Raw genomic sequence first — 21,444 nt, 5'->3', positions numbered from 1 at the left:
AAAGTAAATTAAAGCTGTATTGTAGATGAGAATGGCACACACCCAATTACATTACAAGCTCAAAAGTATGTTATGTTAAGGTTCAAATAAACGACCTCTAAGGTATTGTTGTGCCAGGTGTCATCTTTAAGCCAGCCCTTTCAAGAAGGCCATGCTCTTCAGGAAAACCACAAACACTACGTAAATTTGAACAGAATAAAATAGAATAAAATTTGACATAGGTAGTCTGACATTTCTCTGAAATGATCAGACTCAAATATGAATTAAATTTTACTGTCTCATCAAACCACTGGAGCTCATGTTGAGAAGTCGTTACTATAAAAAATGGAAAAAATAACAAAGTAATAATAAAGTTATTATTAATAATAAAGATATCCAAGCACATGTAATGAAGGCAGAAGGTTAAAGGGTGTACAGAGTGATCAGTCACTCAACACTGATTCCTGACATTTAGACCATCACTAATGATCTGAGAGCAACAAACAAAATCATACTATCACACCACTACTAATATCAGTTTCACCCAAAGCCCCCAAAACTGAAATATCCATAAGTATCTTCCATTAGAAGAGTTGTCTGCCCAGAAAATTATATGACCTAAAATAAAGGAACATATTTTAAAAATCTAATCTGTAAGATGTATTCTGTAAACACCAAGTGTCTAGTTACGTTTGACTTTCGTATGAAAATATGCCATGCTTCATGCTAAATACATTGTCTATTATACAATGTCTTTGAATAAGAAGGGGAAAAATACCTTTTCTTATTTACAAGCACCCATGCATTATAACTGAGAAAACCTGTAAGGCTCAACCAACTTTATTTAAAAATAATAATAAAATAAAATAGTAATAATAAATTTAAAATCTTTTTTACAGTGTTATCATAATAGAACAAAGTTGTTTGGATGTAATGTTATTTTAGAAAATACTACAAATAAAATAAATCAAGTAAAATGTACTGGTACGTTTTGATATTGTTACACATCAGGCAATTTTTTGTACCATTGCTCCATATGACGTATGTGTGACATATATGGCGGTTAAGTGTGCTTTAGTCTTGAATTTACCGCAGACGTATACATTTGGCATAACAGAAGGAGTCAGTATATTGCATTTGATTTTACATTTTTGTCAACTATTGGACACAGACAAACATTTTTTTTTCACAAACATTAAGAAAACATTACCTGCTTATTGACTAAATGTTTTCGAGATGCTGTATAATGAGTTCTTTTTTATTGTCATGTAAGGAAAAATGAAAAAATATGTTTCAGGAGTGCACAACATGCCCTCAGAGCACCAGGTACAGCTCAGAAGGAGGACATCATAGTCTAGTCTCTACAGTTGTTTTGAATAAGGGGCTAAGGGCTGATATGATTATATATATATATATATGTGTGTGTGTGTGTGTGTGTGTGTGTGTGTGTGTGTGTGTGTGTGTGTGTGTGTGAGAGAGAGAGTGAGAGAGAGAGAGAGAGAGAGCATTATTTGTTATTGTCCTGACTCTCACAAGTGACTGTGCTCTCCTGAAGAAAATAAAAGACTACTGTGAGGATCCAGTGAGCATCCAGTGAGAATCCAGTGAGGATCCAGTGAGGATCCAGTGCTAGTGTAGAGATTGGACCGCGTAGCCAAAACCGATCAGGTGTTTGCTGAACATGGCATGTTTGTTCTGGGGCTTGAAGCGCATGTTGATGGTTCATAAACTAGTGTCACAAGATTTACTGCTTCATATGACGAAACATGCAAAGCCAGGCGGGGTGGGGTCAGACCTCCAGAGTGTGGACAGAGCACTTGGATAGGCATGAAACCCTCACTAAACCCTCACAACGAAACCCTCACCACTGAGGCACAGCGCTAATGCCAAAAACATCCCTGCAGCTTCAACAGAGCACTGAGGCCATTTTCTCATTTTGAGTTTGACGGACATGAACATACACAGGCATGTTGCAAGGTGGGTGTGGCTTATTACTACGCTTCACAGAGACTAACCAAATGTGTATGGATTAGCTGCGCTCGTATTGATCAGAATCATCTTTGGCACCCCAGAGTATGAGCTGTAGGAAGAATGTCTTAGGACAATTTCACACAAGCTCCAAACAGTCTATTTCTGAAAGAAAAAAAACTTTCACCTTATTTGCAACGGACGGGTCATGTGACACTGTATGTCAAAGTGTAGAAGATGTTGAATGGAGTCTCCTTCCAGGCACCTGATTTAATGTGTTATATCTCTGAGTGCCATTCTGGGAAAAGCAATCTGAGAGAGCAAACATCAAGTGCCTCTCGTAATGTTGATTATAATCCAGTAGAGCTCATATTGTGCCATGTTGTAAGGTTAAACTTTTTTAGATTGTCCTCTTGTAATTCACCCTTCAACCTTTTACATCAATACTCGATTGGCAATTAGGTTCTGAGTTCTTCAAAAATACTCATGAATCACACCTGAACCAAGAAATCTAGAGAAGTGAATACAGGTGTGCTGGAAGCCTGAACTAGAAAAATCTGGACTGGCTTTGCAAAAGCTGCTTTCACACTCCTCAACTAAAGGAGTTGACAAGTTCTGAGGAGTTGGACCGGTGTGTCAGATTTTGGCAAACACAGAAGCAGAACATCGAATCCCTGGTGCAGTTACTGTGAACCAAGAAGAACCAAGAACCAAAAAGAACCAAGAACCAAGAAGCTAAACTGAATTCAGAGTCTGAAATAAAACATGTTTTCAGCAGGTGTGAAAAGACCACTAGTTCAAATTTCCTCATTACTCCTGGAAGATTTCTGACATCCCCATTACCCATATGATGTGTGGAAAAATATAATCCTCACATGTTAATGATTCTTATTATGGCTTGTATCCTTTTAACATGCACACAAATACACTGAAGTGAATCATCTGTTAGAAAACAGCGCCTGAACCTAAGGAAAACACAGATTTTTTTTTTATCGATATTGCCACGTATGAATTCACCTGAAATTCCAAATAGAGTGGGACGTTCACTGAGGCGTTTCTGTCTTAGTCTTCCCCCCCTCTCTCTGCTCCTTCTGGACTCTGGATGTGTGCTGGCTGCTTTTGCTCTGACAGGCCCGTACGCCGGCCAGGTGAAGCAGAGATCCAGCCGCCTCTTTCATCTCCTCGTCCTCGTCACCGCTGGCCACAAGCTTCTCAGCACGTCTCTTCTTCAGAGGCAGCGTGTCTCCAGGTTTTAGCAGACGGCCTTTAGTGCAGTGTGTTCTTCTGCCATGAGTCTCGTAAAAGGGTACGGTGGCGTCCATAGGGAAGTCTCCAGGCTCTTCTTTGACCTCCGAGACCCTGTACCTCACCTTCAGCCCTTGGCTACAGGCAGGACGGGCTGTGTGAGGGGAATGGGAGGAGGAGTCTCGTGGAGAGCAGAGGGAACTGCACTCTTGCTGACGGTCATCGCCGGACGAGCCCCCTCTCCCTCGGACATCATCCAGAGCTGATCTGATTAAACGCACACACACACACACACACACACACACACACACACACACACACACACACACAACAGGTACACAGATTTTTGGAAACTCTGAAGACATGTGGGTAACTCCACTTTGAGAGCTGGCTCTCCTGTGTCATGTAGATCTCATGTGAATTGACTAGACTGTGGTGAATGCAGACTTCAGTAGCTTTATAGTACGATGAATGTAGCTCTTGGTAAAGACTTTGAAGTACACGATATTTCATAACGTTATAGTACAAGATATTGCGTAACATGTTGGAGGGGGAAAAACTTGGATACATCTATGCTCAATGAACAATACCAAATGTTACTAAATACCAAATGCATAATGTTTTAGTGCAAGGACTAGGTTAGTTTGATGTGGACAAAGTTCTCATGTGGACTTTATGTGTTTGAGTGTGTCTGTGTTTGCGTTTTTCTCTGTGTATGTTATTCTGTGTGCATTTGAGTGTGTGTGTGTGCGTGCCTGTTTAAGTGTATGCGTGTGTGTGTGTGTGTGTGTGTGTGTGTTTAATGATCATTTCAGTAGCATTACACTAACCTGTGTGTGTGTGTGTGTGTGTGTGTGTGTGTGTGTGTGTGTGTTTAATGATCATTTCAGTAGCATTACACTAACCTGTGTGTGTGTGTGTGTGTGTGTGTGTGTGTGTGTGTGTGTGTGTGTGTGTGTTTAATGATCATTTCAGTAGCATTACACTAACCTGTGTGTGTGTGTGTGTGTTTAATGATAATCTCAGTAGCATTACACTAACCTGTGTGTGTGTGTGTGTGTGTGTGTGTGTGTGTGTGTGTGTTTAATGATCATTTCAGTAGCATTACACTAACCTGTGTGTGTGTGTGTGTGTTTAATGATCATTTCAGTAGCATTACACTAACCTGTGTGTGTGTGTGTGTGTGTGTGTGTGTTTAATGATCATTTCAGTAGCATTACACTAACCTGTGTGTGTGTGTGTGTGTGTGTGTGTGTGTGTGTTTAATGATCATTTCAGTAGCATTACACTAACCTGTGTGTGTGTGTGTGTGTGTGTGTGTGTGTGTGTGTGTGTGTTTAATGATCATTTCAGTAGCATTACACTAACCTGTGTGTGTGTGTGTGTTTAATGATAATCTCAGTAGCATTACATTAACCTGTGTGTGTGTGTGTGTGTGTGTGTGTGTGTGTGTGTGTGTGTGTGTTTAATGATCATTTCAGTAGCATTACACTAACCTGTGTGTGTGTGTGTGTGTGTGTGTGTGTGTGTGTGTGTTTAATGATCATTTCAGTAGCATTACACTAACCTGTGTGTGTGTGTGTGTGTGTTTAATGATAATCTCAGTAGCATTACATTAACCTGTGTGTGTGTGTGTGTGTGTGTTTAATGATAATCTCAGTAGCATTACACTAACCTGTGTGTGTGTGTGTGTGTGTGTGTGTGTGTGTTTAATGATCATTTCAGTAGCATTACACTAACCTGTGTGTGTGTGTGTGTGTGTGTGTGTGTGTGTGTTTAATGATCATTTCAGTAGCATTACACTAACCCAGTGGTTCCCAAAGTGGGGGGCGCGGAGCTATTGCAGGGGGGGCGCGGAGCTTGAAAGTAAAACGTGCACATGTGTCAAGGGATGCACCGATTCCGATATTAATATCTGAAAAAATTCTAGATCGGTTATCGGTGACAATGTGACCGATCCATTAAAACAGATATATTCAGTCTAATTCTATGCTTGTAACGCTTTTCGGAGTTACACTCCGACACGGACAGAAAATTTGGACAGTTAACAGGCGAGTGAAACACGAAGCACACAGAGGAGAGGTGAATCACTGTCTCGTACTCGCGCTGGTGCTATTCCACTTAGTCCGTTTATTTGCTGGTTGACCAAAATAAACCTGGGCTCCATCATTACTTGACTGTTCATACATGAACTGGTGAGTTGTCCAAAGCTCATTGAATGCGTTACTTACAGAAATAAAATAAAGATAAAACAAAGAGCATTGGTCTGGGTCGGTCTACGGCAGAAAGCTAAATAACAACAATATTCCATACGCGCGCTCAACTCGCTCCCTTAAAGAGACAGTACACATATTTCTGGCCGTTACATGTTTTGTGCTCTGCGTGATGTCAACGCTAGCAAACTAGCCGCATAGGTATTGCTGTTTCTCTTATTTCATCTCCTTATTTATTTAAAATGATATTTAGAATTCTTGAACCATTTCAAAGGTTTCTTGCAGTTTATTTTTTTCATGTTTGACCAAAGATGTGAACCTATTGTTTTTGTCTGTTTCAGGTTCTTTGGTATTTTACATTCAATGTTATATTCATAATTGCCCTGACTGAACAAATGCAAGTTGTGTTGTTTTTACATGTTTTTATGTGTGTTTAAGTGTGCTATACTGGTGCAGAGTTTTCAATAAACTTGTAATTCAGTATGTCTGTGTTTAAAAAAAAAATGTTTTAAGTCGATTCAGCACTGTTTTACTCTATCAGATCGGTATCGGATCAGTATCGGCCGATACTAAGCCTCAGATATATGAATGGGTATTGGAAGTGAAAAACGTGAATCGGTGCATCCCTAGTCAAAAAGGGGGGGATGGGGGGGGGGGGACGGCAAAAATATTCTCATCTACTAAAGGGGGGCACGGCAGAAAAAGTTTGGGAACCACTGCACTATCCTGTGTGTGTGTGTGTGTGTGTGTGTGTGTGTTTAATGATCATTTCAGTAGCATTACACTAACCTGTGTGTGTGTGTGTGTGTGTGTGTGTTTAATGATAATCTCAGTAGCATTACATTAACCTGTGTGTGTGTGTGTGTGTGTGTGTGTGTGTGTGTGTGTGTGTGTGTGTGTGTTTATTGATCATTTCAGTAGCATTACACTAACCTGTGTGTGTGTGTGTGTGTGTGTGTGTGTTTAATGATCATTTCAGTAGCATTACACTAACCTGTGTGTGTGTGTGTGTGTGTTTAATGATAATCTCAGTAGCATTACATTAACCTGTGTGTGTGTGTGTGTGTGTGTGTGTGTGTGTGTGTGTGTGTGTGTGTGTGTGTGTGTGTTTAATGATCATTTCAGTAGCATTACACTAACCTGGCTGCTGTGGTCTTCAACACAACATCCGTAGGCAGAGGTCTGATGACGGGGGGAAGCCCCTGACTGGAGCTGTGCTGGATCACTCTCTGTGGGACTACACAAAACAAAGGCAAGCTCCATCAGCTCCATCACAGCACCATCATCTCCATCAGCTCCATCACAACACCATCACAACACCATCATCTCCATCACAACACCATCAGATCCATCACTCCACCATCATCTCCATCACAACACCATCAGCACCATCATCTCCATCACAACACCATCAGCTCCATCACAATGGCATCATCTCCATGAGCTCCATCAGCTCCATCACAACACCATCATCTCCATCACAACACCATCAGATCCATCACAACACCATCATCTCCATCACAACACCATCAGCACCAACAGCTCTATCATCTCCATCACAACACCATCAGCTCCATCATCTCCATCACAGCATCATCAGCTCCATCATCTCCATCACAACACCATTAGCTCCATCATAACACCATCAGCTCCATCACAATGCCATCATCTCCATGAGCTCCATCAGCTCCATCACAACACCATCAGCACCATCAGACCACCATCACAACAACATCAGCACCATCAGAGCTCCATCAGCTCCATCACAGCACTAATCTCTATACCACAGCACCATCCCCCATATCATAGTATTACAGCTGCTACGTCACAATGGATATCAGTCCTGTGTGTATGTATGTGTATTACATACAGAATGGATATCAGTACTGTGTGTGTATGTGTATTACATACAGAATGGATATCAGTCCTGTGTGTATATGTGTATTACATACAGAATGGATATCAGTACCGTGTGTGTATGTGTATTACATACAGAATGGATATCAGTCCTGTGTGTATGTATGTGTATTACATACAGAATGGATATCAGTCCTGTGTGTATGTATGTGTATTACATACAGAATGGATATCAGTCCTGTGTGTATGTATGTGTATTACATACAGAATGGATATCAGTACCGTGTGTATGTATGTGTATTACATACAGAATGGATATCAGTACCGTGTGTATATGTGTATTACATACAGAATGGATATCAGTACCGTGTGTATATGTGTATTACATACAGAATGGATATCAGTACCGTGTGTATATGTGTATTACATACAGAGTGGATATCAGTACCGTGTGTGTATGTGTATTACATACAGAATGGATATCAGTACCGTGTGTGTATGTGTATTACATACAGAATGGATATCAGTACTGTGTGTGTATGTGTATTACATACAGAATGGATATCAGTACTGTGTGTGTATGTGTATTACATACAGAATGGATATCAGTACCGTGTGTGTATGTGTATTACATACAGAATGGATATCGGTCCTGTGTGTATATGTGCATTACATACAGATTGGATATCAGTACCATGTGTATATGTGTATTACATACAGAATGGATATCAGTACCGTGTGTGTATGTGTATTACATACAGAATGGATATCAGTACCGTGTGTGTATGTGTATTACATACAGAATGGATATCAGTACCGTGTGTATATGTGTATTACATACAGAATGGATATCAGTACCGTGTGTATATGTGTATTACATACAGAATGGATATCAGTACCGTGTGTATATGTGTATTACATACAGAATGGATATCAGTACCGTGTGTATATGTGTATTACATACATAATGGATATCAGTACCGTGTGTGTATGTGTATTACATACATAATGGATATCAGTACCGTGTGTGTATGTGTATTACATACAGAATGGATATCAGTCCTGTGTGTATATGTTTATTACATACAGAATGGATATCAGTACCGTGTGTATATGTGTATTACATACAGAATGGATATCAGTACCGTGTGTATATGTGTATTACATACAGAATGGATATCAGTACCGTGTGTGTATGTGTTTTACATACAGAATGGATATCAGTACCGTGTGTATATGTGTATTACATACAGAATGGATATCAGTACCGTGTGTGTATGTGTTTTACATACAGAATGGATATCAGTACCGTGTGTATATGTGTATTACATACAGAATGGATATCAGTACTGTGTGTGTATGTGTATTACATACATAATGGATATCAGTACCGTGTGTGTATGTGTATTACATACAGAATGGATATCAGTACTGTGTGTATATGTGTATTACATACAGAATGGATATCAGTCCTGTGTGTGTATGTGTATTACATACAGAATGGATATCAGTCCTGTGTGTATATGTGTATTACATACAGAATGGATATCAGTACCGTGTGTGTATGTGTATTACATACAGAATGGATATCAGTACCGTGTGTATATGTGTATTACATACAGAATGGATATCAGTACTGTGTGTATATGTGTATTACATACAGAATGGATATCAGTACTGTGTGTATATGTGTATTACATACAGAATGGATATCAGTACTGTGTGTGTATGTGTATTACATACAGAATGGATATCAGTACTGTGTGTGTATGTGTATTACATACAGAATGGATATCAGTACTGTGTGTATATGTGTATTACATACAGAATGGATATCAGTACTGTGTGTATATGTGTATTACATACAGAATGGATATCAGTACTGTGTGTATATGTGTATTACATACAGAATGGATATCAGTACTGTGTGTATATGTGTATTACATACAGAATGGATATCAGTACTGTGTGTGTATGTGTATTACATACAGAATGGATATCAGTACTGTGTGTATATGTGTATTACATACAGAATGGATATCAGTACTGTGTAAATATGTGTATTACATACAGAATGTAGTGCTATCAATCCATTTGTGCATTTTGTGTTTGTGCAGCTTTATTTAAAAATTAATATTTGCATTATGGTTTCTATGTCTGCTAGCATATAAAACCCTAGTGTTAGGGTCATACTCGTATGGGTGTATATTTTCCATGCCGTCATGGTTGTCCATGCTGTAATGGGAGGCTGTAGCTAACGTAGCTTGCATACACCTTCGTCCCGATGTTCCACAATATTTCCGTCTACTGACCCAATCACGCTGTCTGCAGCCAAATTTTGACCTTTACGCCATTGTTACCACATGGTTGTTGTTGAATCGTTTGATATACAGTTCAATTTTAATCAAGAAGTTATTGTGTGACTCATGTAAGCCATGCAGTGAATTCAGAGCAGCAACCCAGATCCACTGAGAACTTCAGAAGCAGATACAGTGGATCCACACTCACTCTCCCCAAATCAAATATTAATTTTCACAATCGACTGTATTTTTGTTATCGATCATATAATTGAATTGAATTATGCATTATTCAATGACAGCAATGTAAAAAAATCGCAGTTCGAACTCTTGGTTTAGTGTGGTAAATATAGCTAAATCTTTTAGCTCTTTTTTAAAGACTGAGTATCTTGATTGATGACTGCCACAATGATCACTGTCTCAATAGATGTCCCTAGACACTCCCACACACACACACACACACACACACACACACACACACACACACACACACACACACACACACACACACACACACACACACACACACAGCTCTCATTTCACATAAACACCAACTTACACATGCCTGGAAAGCCAAATAGACTGAGTGGAGTCTTATTCAAGCAATCTTCTTAAGTTCCTCTATGGTCATTACTCCATTAGCAGGAGTAATGGGGGAAGAGAAGCTCTCAAACCACTAATGTTCCTCATTTCCCCCACTGAGCAGATCTATGTGGCAGGAGAGAGCATCATGATTGGTACTGAATGGCCATTTTAACGGTTGGACCACCACCAAGGAGAGACGGAGGGAGCAAGGGAGAGCCAGAAAGAGAGAGAAAGAAGCAAAAACAGAGAGAGAAACAAGGTGAAGAAGCTCTCTGAAGTAATAGCAGAAAGCAAAGACAACATTGCCCAGGCAGTAAAGGCAGCCATGGAGATTGAATGTAGTGAAATCATTATTTGAAATGTGTATATCAAGCCACTGAGTTTTTCCCCAGCACCAGCCAGGTTTCCCTATTTGGTGTATTTTAATTCCAGAGTCATTAAGAACAAGAACAAAAAAGAAGAAAAAGCTTTAAAAACAGACACAGTTTATGCATAGTGGGGGGTTACCTTGCAGAATCACTCCGCCATTTTTCCGGAAAAGTGGACTTCCTTGCCATAAAGGACGACTGGAGAGTGAGAGAGAGGGAGGGGGGAGGGAGAGAGAGAGAAAAAGAGAGAGAGATGATGTAATTTGTGAGTGTGGGCATTCTTTAATGATTATTAATTATTGCCTTTGTAACTTCTCTGGGTTTGAAAATGCAATCATTAACTATTTAAATCACAGTCCTGGCAGTGCCCATCACGCTCACATCTTAACATATTAACATATCTGGTCCATCACTTCTGTCCAACCACTAGTCTCACATTATAGAAGAGGCAGGAAGGTTTATTCAGACGCAAAGTAAATTAATACTTAGGAGAAGATGAACATGAGCATTTAAATGAGTAAGCGGATGGATGGAAACTGTAAAACAACCCATTTGTGTCCTGGTGAGCTGTGATGTGAGCCAGTACTGGGTGATTTGGGCCATGGTGATGTTCACAGTGGGCAGGTAAGGCTCAATCCACCCTTCACAAAAAAAACAAACCCAGAGAAGACATACACTAGCTGGAGATTAGACATCTTTCGATTTTCTGCTTTGTTCATTAAAAAAATCACTTTGCAGAAGAGACTAGAAGGCCCACAGCCACCTGCTGTTGCTATGGAGTTGAATGTTGCTAAGGCAGTAGTGTGTTTTATCACAAGCGGTCTGTCCTGTCCTGTTTTTGTTTTTCCCCCATTGGCCAGACAAACAGCTTTGTGCTCCTCAGCACCTGGCTCAGCCCATGTGTTGCCATGGAAGCATTCTGGTCACCACGACAACAGAAGTGTGAGAGAATTAATGGTTTATGGAAGGCAAACGTGTGTTTTCTCCAGTTTTATGCCCAACATGCATGCAGAGAGAGAGAGAGAGAGAGAGAGAGAGAGACACACACAGGGAGAGAGACAGACAGAGAGAGACAGAGACACACAGAGAGACAGAGACACACACACACACACACACACAGAGAGAGAGAGAGGTAAATCTACTTCAGGAATCTGGAGTGTGAAGGAATGTGTAGAAGCTGTGACCCAAACCAAGTTCTGTGGAAGGTAAATCCACCCTTCACCCCCTTGGATGGACCATGGAAACTGATACTGGACAGATTGACAGATCTTATTATTATTGACTTTTTTAGTTTTTCTGTCATGCATTGAAAATTCTGAAATTCTGAAAATTCTTCTGTTACCACAGAAGAAACATTCAATGTATCAGTGTATCATGGCAGTATGTGACACAATTATTTTTTAATTGGTCATTTAATATTAGCTTTCTGACAGCTGTAATGGCAACAATGCCTTAATCCCAATGAAGGTGGTTACCTGCTGTATTGCTGGGGGGAGGAGGGAGTTGAGACGGGCAGCTGAGCGTACGGCTGGTATGGGGTCTTCTTCAAAGCCTGGATCAAATTGTGCCTGTATTCAGGATCTATAGACCACAGAGAACCTTTACCTATACTCTGTGAGGAGAGAGAGAGAGAGAGAGAGAGAGAGAGAGAGAGAGAGAGAAAGAGAGAGAGATCACATACTTTGTACATGGTCTTCTACAGAAGGTGTGATTGTGATAACTGGATTTTGTAGAATCATAGTCACCACCACCTCATCATAAATACGGTATCAGAGTAGAGAACACAGAAATGTGCAGTGCCTGGTGTTACCAGCACTGGGATGGAGGAAGAGCCAGAGAGGCGTGGTTCAGCCCAGTCCATGGTAAACAGTACATTCCAGAACATTCCACTAGCATTCCCTAAATGTTTCCTCAGACCCAGCCAGACACTCACCAAAGCTGACAGGAAAATAAAGCGAATGGAAGAAGATTAGATTAGTCTTATCTTTCCAACAGTGAACAAATAACTAAACTAATATTTGATGCTGAGATCGGTGCTGTCTGACAAAGACAATGGAGACTTTCTGCCTCCATGGGGCAACACTTGTGTGTATATTTAGATCAAAGAAGCACTTCCACACATAATTATACTCCTGCAATCCACCCAGAGACTTTAGACGGCAAAAAAGGAAAAAGCTACTCAAAGAAGGCATGGAATTCAATACCCTCCTCTTTTGATTTTAGCTGTCATTTCCATGAGAACATTATGGCCATGATGGCAATATTAAAGAAGAAAAGGATGCAACAATGTAATAAAAGTGTAACGTGTAACAGTGAGCTTTAAAAACTGATAATAATTAGAGATCTAAGTATTTTATTAATTTAGGATAAGCGCTAGAGTGGATAGTTATTGAATGATGGTGTGTCTGTGATTTGTGTGTATATTTAGGAAAAAAGAGAGAGAGATGAAAGAGAGACAGATACTGGAAGACAAAGAGAGTGTAAGAAACCCATTGTCAGTGTAGTGTTGTCTACTGTGAGCGTGTGCTGGTACTAACACTCATGAGGACTTCATTCACATTCCCACTGTGCTGTGTCTCTCCCCTGCTGGTCCACATATGCCCTCAGTGAGACCCACCATGCCTGGGTAACACTGCCAACAAACCCTACCCACAGCCCGTTAGCATGCACCCACAGCCCATTAGCATGTACCCACAGCCCGTTAGCATGTACCCACAGCCCGTTAGCATGTACCCACAGCCCGTTAGCATGTACCCACAGCCCGTTAGCATGTACCCACAGCCCGTTAGCATGTACCCACAGCCCGTTAGCATGCCTCCACAGCCCATTAGCATGCACCCACAGCCCATTAGCATGCACCCACAGCCCATTAGCATGTACCCACAGCCCATTAGCATGCCTCCACAGCCCGTTAGCATGTACCCACAGCCCGTTAGCATGCACCCACAGCCTGTTAGCATGCCTCCACAGCCTGTTAGCATGTACCCACAGCCCGTTAGCATGTACCCACAGCCCGTTAGCATGCCTCCACAGCCCGTTAGCATGTACCCACAGCCTATGCACTAGGACAAAACCCCCTCAGTAACGACAACCGTAACACCTCCTTCGCCAATCACCATGACACCACCCATCACTACATAAAAGAGCTCAGCGCCCCAGTAACACCGGAGACTGCTGCATGAGCAACAGCAGCTACTTAATTTAGCACTACAAGTGTCCACACAGTCCCTCTACCCAAGTGTCCACACAGTCCCTCTACCCAAGTGTCCACACAGACCCTCTACCCAAGTGTCCACACAGACCCTCTACCCAAGTGTCCACACAGTCCCTCTACCCAAGTGTCCACACAGTCCCTCTACCCAAGTGTCCACACAGTCCCTCTACCCAAGTGTCCACACAGACCCTCTACCCAAGTGTCCACACAGTCCCTCTACCCAAGTGCCCACACAGACCCTCTACCCAAGTGTCCACACAGACCCTCTACCCAAGTGCCCACACAGTCCCTCTACCCAAGTGTCCACACAGTCCCTCTACCCAAGTGTCCACACAGTCCCTCTACCCAAGTGTCCACACAGACCCTCTACCCAAGTGTCCACACAGTCCCTCTACCAAAGTGTCCACACAGACCCTCTACCCAAGTGTCCACACAGTCCCTCTACCCAAGTGTCCACACAGTCCCTCTACCCAAGTGTCCACACAGACCCTCTACCCAAGTGTCCACACAGTCCCTCTACCCAAGTGTCCACACAGCCCCTCTACCCAAGGAAACAACTCTGTTCCCACATTCCAAAGCATTCAACAGGATAATGAAATATATACAAATAGTACAATAATAATTCAGGAGTAAATAATATAACTAACAATAAATAGTAACATAACAGATCACTAGCACATATTAGCTAAAAAGAACTTGGCACGGATCAGACGAAGGATCAAAGGTCACATTTCCCATGTGACATATGACATTACCATCACCAGTTTGCTGTGGATGAGAGCAGACTCACCTCACCTGAACCTTCACCTCTGCTCAGAGGTGTGGAGGAGGATGAACTACAGTGGAGACAGACTGCAGACCATACAGTAGTAGTCCATCCATATACTGCTAATAAGCCCAACATTGACAGCCATGAAACTTGACATGTAGCATAACTTTATTTAGTAATGCTTAAGAATAACTAGCTTGGATGATGCAGTCATGACTGATACAGTAACTCTCTTGAATAATTTTAAGTGTAAATAGCATCCCACATTACAGGGAATATATATAAATATGGATATGTAATAAATGTCCATTTTATACTCTACATGTTCAAGATAATCTTGCACATGGTTCAAGAAAATCATGGTTGACTGGAATTGCTTTCAAAACATTACAATAAAGCTAGATTTATAGCACTTTTTTATATAACTTCTATCCAATACAGGCTATTTTACTTATGTTATAAGTTAGAAACATAAATATTTGATTTGAGAACTAATTAGATGTGACGCTCGCGGCAGGGTGAAGGACAAGGCACGAGTCCCTCGTTTAGAGCGAAGACCACGTATACATATAGACGTGTCACACTTAAACAAATACGAGCACGGGACACTGCGCGAACGCACATTAAATAGACAAACCACATAGACCCCGAGTGATGACCAGACGAGCCACAGGTGAGAAGGATTATCACATTAAGATGTAACCGCACCCACAGAGATCCACAGACGCAGACGAGTAGACGTAGACAACGTAAACACACGCCTAAAAGGGAGGGGTCGGGGACCGTAACGTGAAATTAGGTAGCTAATATTGAAAATACTTTTGTTCAGTTTGCAATAACAAACAAAACCATTCATCCTTACGTCTAAGCAGTTACACATTTACAATATATGGAGTGACACATCAAAAAGAAACGGGCAAGTCTTATTGTGAAGATGGAGTCATTAGCAGGTCCCACACCCAGGACTGGGACTCCTCCAACTCACCCGACGCTTGGTGAAAATTCCACCAACATGTGGAGCTCATATTGACTCAGTCATTACATGACAAACCTGAGAAGTACATCTACATCGTGCTGTGGGTAGGGGAGAGGGGCAGGGTCATCTTCAATACTCTGGCATTAAAACAGGACCAGATTCAGATACTCAAGATTTTCTATGCCCATCGTAGATCTTACCTCATGCCTATAGCAAATGACGTTTTTTGCCACAAATTTTGAATTTAGAGCAAAGATTATGGAGCTCATATTACTTGTGCAAGACTGTAACTACTCAAACAGCCATGAGATGGTCAGAGATAGAATTGTGTTTCCCACAAACTCGATGACAGTACCCAAGAAACATCATGTTTATATGAAATGTCCCAGCTGCAGTTAAAGACAATGGTGAGCAGTGGTGCCAACAGAACAACTCATTTTGCTCAGGCCTTGAGAAATAACAAACACACAAAAACACACACCAGTGCAGATCTAGCAGGGCGTACACCAGTGTGTGTGTCCTGCTAGGCCAAACAAAGGCTCCGCCCCCTGTGGGAGACAGTACAGAGACAGAGAGGGACGCCCAACAAAGGCTCCGCCCCCTGTGGGAGACAGTACAGAGACAGAGAGGGACGCCCAACAAAGGCTCCGCCCCCTGTGGGAGACAGTACAGACACAGAGAGGGACGCCCAGCTTGGAGGTACCAGTGGAACTACTGCAGGGAATTCAACCATTTTGTCAAAGTGTCCAGAATAGGGACAAGTATAGCTGACAAGTTATTCAGTGATTCCATCACACAAGAGAATGAAGCCACATACAGAGAACAAGCGTTTGTAGAACAGGATGTAGGTCAAAAGAAGCACAAAGTCTAATTCAAAATAGACACAACTGCTGAAGCTAATGTAATAGCCACCAGCACATTCTATCAAGTATATGGAGATGCAGTCCGTGATCTGCAGTCCAATAAGCTCAGACCATGAAGGGTTCATGTAAGCTGATGCACAATACAGCACTGGACTTTAATATCATTTACACAAACGCTGACCATGTTTTTGAGCACAAGTCTGGGCTTTAAGCTAATCAAATTGGTTTGCATCATTAATGTACCACCCCAAAAATCTTGCAACATTAAGTTTGACAAGTGTGCTGATGTGTTCCTAGCCACTGGACTGTTTCCTAGGGAACGTAACACTTGCCCTAAACCATCAGTCATACCAGTGGCATACTCTTCATGTCACATCCCTTAGTCTCTGCAGCCAACGCAGAGATGAGTTAGATGAACACTGGTATAATCCAAACCGTCAGCAAGCCAAGAAACCTGAGTGAATGTACAAGGGGTGTCAGAAAAACCCAAACCAGGCAAATAGAGACACTATGCCCCTGTATCCTGAATACTGCTATCTAGATGACTCATTACGTACTCCCCATACTAAAGGTTATGCTCAGTGTTTTGTATGCAAAGCCTGGGTATTGGGCCATAAAACTGAGTACAGAATCATTCATGCTGACAACCTTTAGCACTGTCTTTGGGAGATTCAAGTTCCTATGGCTCCAATTCTGAATCATATTAGCACAAATTGAGCTCCAAAGGTGTATTAATAAGTCATACAAGGGGCTCCTGGTGTTTCTGCCATTGTGGACAACATCCTACTCTATAGCTGCAGTAAGGAAGAATGTTAATGCAAACCTGTAAGAAGTACTGTATGGAAGTCCAAAGGAAACCGAACCAAGTGAAAAGTATCATTTGAGCTACCTCAGCCACAAACTAACCAGAAAAGGCGTTAGACACAATCCCAATAAGGTTAAGGCAATCAGAGAAAGCCGATACCATTTTGAAACCATATTAGGAACTCTCCTCTCTAGATTCACCCCAAGACTGTCTGAAATGACTGCACTGCTCTGACAGCTGTTGTGAACAAGCACCGAGTTTGTATGGGACTCAAATTACAACATTCTTTTTCAGCGAGGAAGGCATTATCACACAAGAGCCAGGACCTCATCTACTTAGACCACACAAAAATTCTAGTGCTCCAAGAATAGCAAAGGAACAGTCTTGATGCAGTGCAACAAGCCAGCTTCATGTACCACTAAAGCAGAGTGAAACTGAGCAAAACTATGTCAAAACTGCAAAAAGAACTAGGCTATATCAGATGATGTTTGGCTGCAAGCATTACCAATACCTGTACAGAAGCCAGGTAACCGTAGAGTCACACCTAAAGTCACTTGAATCGATCTTGCATAAGCAGTTAACTGCTGAATCCCTCTGACTGCAGTGCATTATACTACAGATATAGAAATGTGACTGCAACATCATGGAAGACAGGACATTATGTTAAGAGATTATGGAATGGCTGGTTATTAATCTCATAATAAGAGATTATGGAATGGGTGGTATCCTTTTCAAAAGTGAAAAAAATCCCTGTGCAACATTCATTCAGAAATGAACTGATTTCACACATACATACAAAAGTAAGCAAAAGTAAACAGTAAAAGATTTAATTTTGGGTTGGGTTTTATGCATATGAAACAGTATGCACTATTCACTCGCAGCTGACTATTACTGAGGTGGAGAAAGCGTTTAGCAGTGTTTAGTTACTCATGAGCATTCCACATGCAGAAAGAAGTAATCAGGCTTCTGGCTGCTAGAAAACAGGAACACTCCAGCAGACGGGCTGAAGACACCAGCTCAGCTTCTCATGATCAAACAGCTTCACTCTCTTCTCCCAACTAGAGGTATATAACTACAATCTAGGATTGTCATCGTTCACTTATCATGAGGAGAAAGCAGTGTCAAAAGATAAAAAAGCAAAACTATGATAGAGGCCCTTGACCATTGTGTGCACTGACATCTGAAGCTAAGACGACCTTCAGCATCCCACCAGGCTGTGGAAACCTGCCACAGACATGGGGTCTGCAGGTAAACCCAAAACATCCTAATTAATGATGAACACACAGAGGCAATCAGAAACTGGAAACCAAAAAATAAATCTCACAGTGCTTCACAACCAGATAAAGAAATGATGACATCATGGGACATGGCTCACATACATCTGATCCACTCAGGGATATGAGCCTAAATACATAACATGCCAAAGAGATGGAAAATGTGTGATATGTTAAAGCAAGTTTTGTTTTTTTATTGGAGACTGTTCATTGTGGTCATTAATATGTTGAAAATGTTTATATTGATATGAGGACAAAGGCATGTGTGTGTGTGTGTGTGTGTGTGTGTGTGTGTGTGTGTGTGTGTGTGTGTGTGTGTGTGTGTGTATGTGTGTGTGTGTGTGTGTATGTGTGTGTGTGTGTGTGTGTGTGTGTGTGTGTGTGTGTGTGTGTGTGTGTGTGTGGATGTAGAGAATGGGCATAGGGAATGAAGCAGTTAAAATTACAGTGTAATATTCTACACAAGGATCCATCAGGTGTAAATATGCTTACATACAGTACTGTGCAAAGCAACCATTAGGTTTGCTGTGCAATGGTTTAATGACCACATATAATTCTCAACCTCTTTACTAAGATACAATCAGAAAATACAGGAAATATGTGCACATTATAAAAAAACACAATTTCCAGAACCAAATGGCTTCTACAGGTAAAAGTCAGTGTTCAGTGTGACCTCCATTGGCACTAAACACATGTTGAGCTCTTTTGATTGACTGTCCTGAGTAATCTTCTGCTACCATTCTATTCAGGTTCGATTTCATTTAGGTTTAAGAGGTTCTTGCTCAAATGTAAGAGGAGGTCATGTTAAATGCCACTGTAGCTTATAGAAGCTGCTTTTAATATACTGCATACAAATGTTTTAGAATAGAATTTTCTGGTTGTATTATAATAAGGAAACTAAGAAAAAAAATATGGTAATTATATTATTACTAAAACAACAAAACAAAGAAAACACTTTATGACCTAAAATGTTTGCATATCAATGTGTGCTTATAAGTACTAATACCATGTGCTTACACCATTCAGAAACTATTCAAACCCATTTAGTGGTTGCATACTTTGTTGAGTTGTGGAGTTGTGGATTTTTAATCTATACATCACTCATACTGATGCAGTGAAAACATGTTGACTGAAATCTCTTATTCACAAAAGTATTCATATCTCTTATTCAGTGCATTGTAGAAATCCCTTTGGAAACAAATACAGCTGGATACACTTCTTCAAGTGTTTCACTATGGATCTTGTCCAGTTATCCGATTCTTCTTGGCAGGTCCTCTTATGCGCCATGAGATCCTTGTTATTTTGAAAGGTGAATTGTCACCCTAGTCTGAGTTTGCATGTGCAAAAGAGGTTTTCTTCAAAGCAGGTCCTGTATTTGTCTGAATTTGGCTCTACTCATTCATCCCTCCGTTGTTACCCCCCAGCATAATGCTGCCACCATAATCTTTCACAGCAGTATAGGTAGCAGCTATATGAGGTGCAATGTCTGTTTGTCACCAAATATCTTGCCGTTTTGCCTAGAGTCATTTTTCAGGCATTTGAGTATCCATGTGGTCAATCCAGGCAACTTTTAACTTTTAGTTCTGTCTCAGAATCCAGATAGACTGCACTGTCTGTCAACTGGTGGTACTTGGAGCCTCTGGTATTGTTATCAAGCCCTATCTTAGAAGTCCCCATGCACTTCCACATATGCTCATAATATTTATGACTGGAGGTTCCATGTTGTGGACAGACAGGTCACTCGTCAGTAGTTGGTCAAGTTCTTCATGGTCAAGTTCGTCATGACGAGTAGTATGCTGCCTTCTGTTAGCTTGAATGGAAGATAGTATTTAGCAACTGGTTGATTTGTTCTGTTAGTCCAATATTCAGAGCTGTTAGATTCTTAAGTAAGGGCCAGGGGCTTCCCAGTTCTTGTTTCTGACCTTCTTTTGAACATCTGCTGTAATTATGGAGCACAGTGGTGCTCTCCTCCAAGATCCCTCAACCACTTTGTTGTGAGTAATGTGAAGACTAATTCTGTGCTCATCCAGTCCTGTTCTGTTTAGGCTCTGGGTAGATCCATACTCAGGGTTCTGTTATACTGAAACTGAGAATATAGTTTAGATGGTTCATTTACGTTTTTGCCTTCTGCTACTTATGTATATCTTTGCAATCTGAATGCCGGTACTGTTGACCTTTGTCGACCTTTGTTTGGACTGTAGAGCCTCATTTGTGGGCCACTCATTGTATTTCTTCTGTAGCCAGGCCCAGCTTTGATCTTTTTAAGCTCTTCTGGGGCTTCAGTTTGCCGACTTCTATCTGAGTTGCTTTTATCTTGGTGTGTATTATCTCCACACAGTTGCCATTAAGAGTGGTCCAAGGCTTGTATTCTGCATCCAAGGGTCTCAAATATGACTATTCCAGCACCATATAATGGCTTGGTGGTAGCAGTTATAAGGGTTACTAGTAATATAGACACATTATGTCCACAATACGTCCATATTATATGGGTTACTAGTAATATAGACGCATTATGTCCACAATATGTCCATATTATATGGGATACTAGTAATATAGACGCATTATGTCCACAATATGTCCATATTATATTCTGGTACTGATGGCTTCTTTCTCAGCTGCACAAGGTGTTCTATCTGGGCATCTATTATTTAATTCATCTACAGTTGTGATAGACATGTATAATTTAGTATTGTTGTGTATAATTTCATGATTTTTTATTATTTTTGATGATTCACTGCATATCTAATTACTTAATTTGAGAGTGTGGATGAAGGTCTTTTCCTCATCCATAGTTCCTTCGTGCACTTCAAATAGGATCTTTCACTGGGCTTTCTGCTGTATTAACATTCCATTAGGTCCATGTTGTCCATCTATGGTTTGTTTGTTCCACTAGTAGGACATCTAATTTTCCTGATTCATCAACCAGGAAACTGTACCCCAGTCTGCATATGTGTATGGATATAAAACTGTACCCCAGTCTGCATATGTGTATGGATATATAAGATATTCAGTTATTGCCTGTATTGTTGGC

General features: G+C 41.0%; 1 protein-coding gene across 2 annotated transcripts in view; it reads right to left on the bottom strand.

Annotated features, from left to right (window-relative positions):
• Positions 1-1,379: 1,379 nt before the first annotated feature.
• ches1 (checkpoint suppressor 1) overlaps positions 1,380-21,444 on the bottom strand; it is a 45,525-nt gene continuing 25,460 nt past the window's right edge. For both annotated transcript variants that reach the window (XM_077018086.1, XM_077018087.1), the window contains 4 exons: positions 11,988-12,124; positions 10,652-10,710; positions 6,546-6,642; positions 1,380-3,459 (listed from right to left, as the gene is read on the bottom strand). In XM_077018086.1, the coding sequence (XP_076874201.1) occupies positions 2,991-3,459; positions 6,546-6,642; positions 10,652-10,710; positions 11,988-12,124 (762 nt within the window). In that variant the 3' untranslated portion in view covers positions 1,380-2,990. The remainder of the gene's footprint in view (positions 3,460-6,545; positions 6,643-10,651; positions 10,711-11,987; positions 12,125-21,444) is intronic.

This window comes from Brachyhypopomus gauderio, chromosome 9 (genome assembly GCF_052324685.1).
Source record: "Brachyhypopomus gauderio isolate BG-103 chromosome 9, BGAUD_0.2, whole genome shotgun sequence".
Lineage (NCBI taxonomy): Eukaryota > Metazoa > Chordata > Actinopteri > Gymnotiformes > Hypopomidae > Brachyhypopomus > Brachyhypopomus gauderio.
The sequence above is the reverse complement of the archived record's forward strand: the minus strand, read 5'-3'. Positions and strand labels throughout refer to the sequence as shown.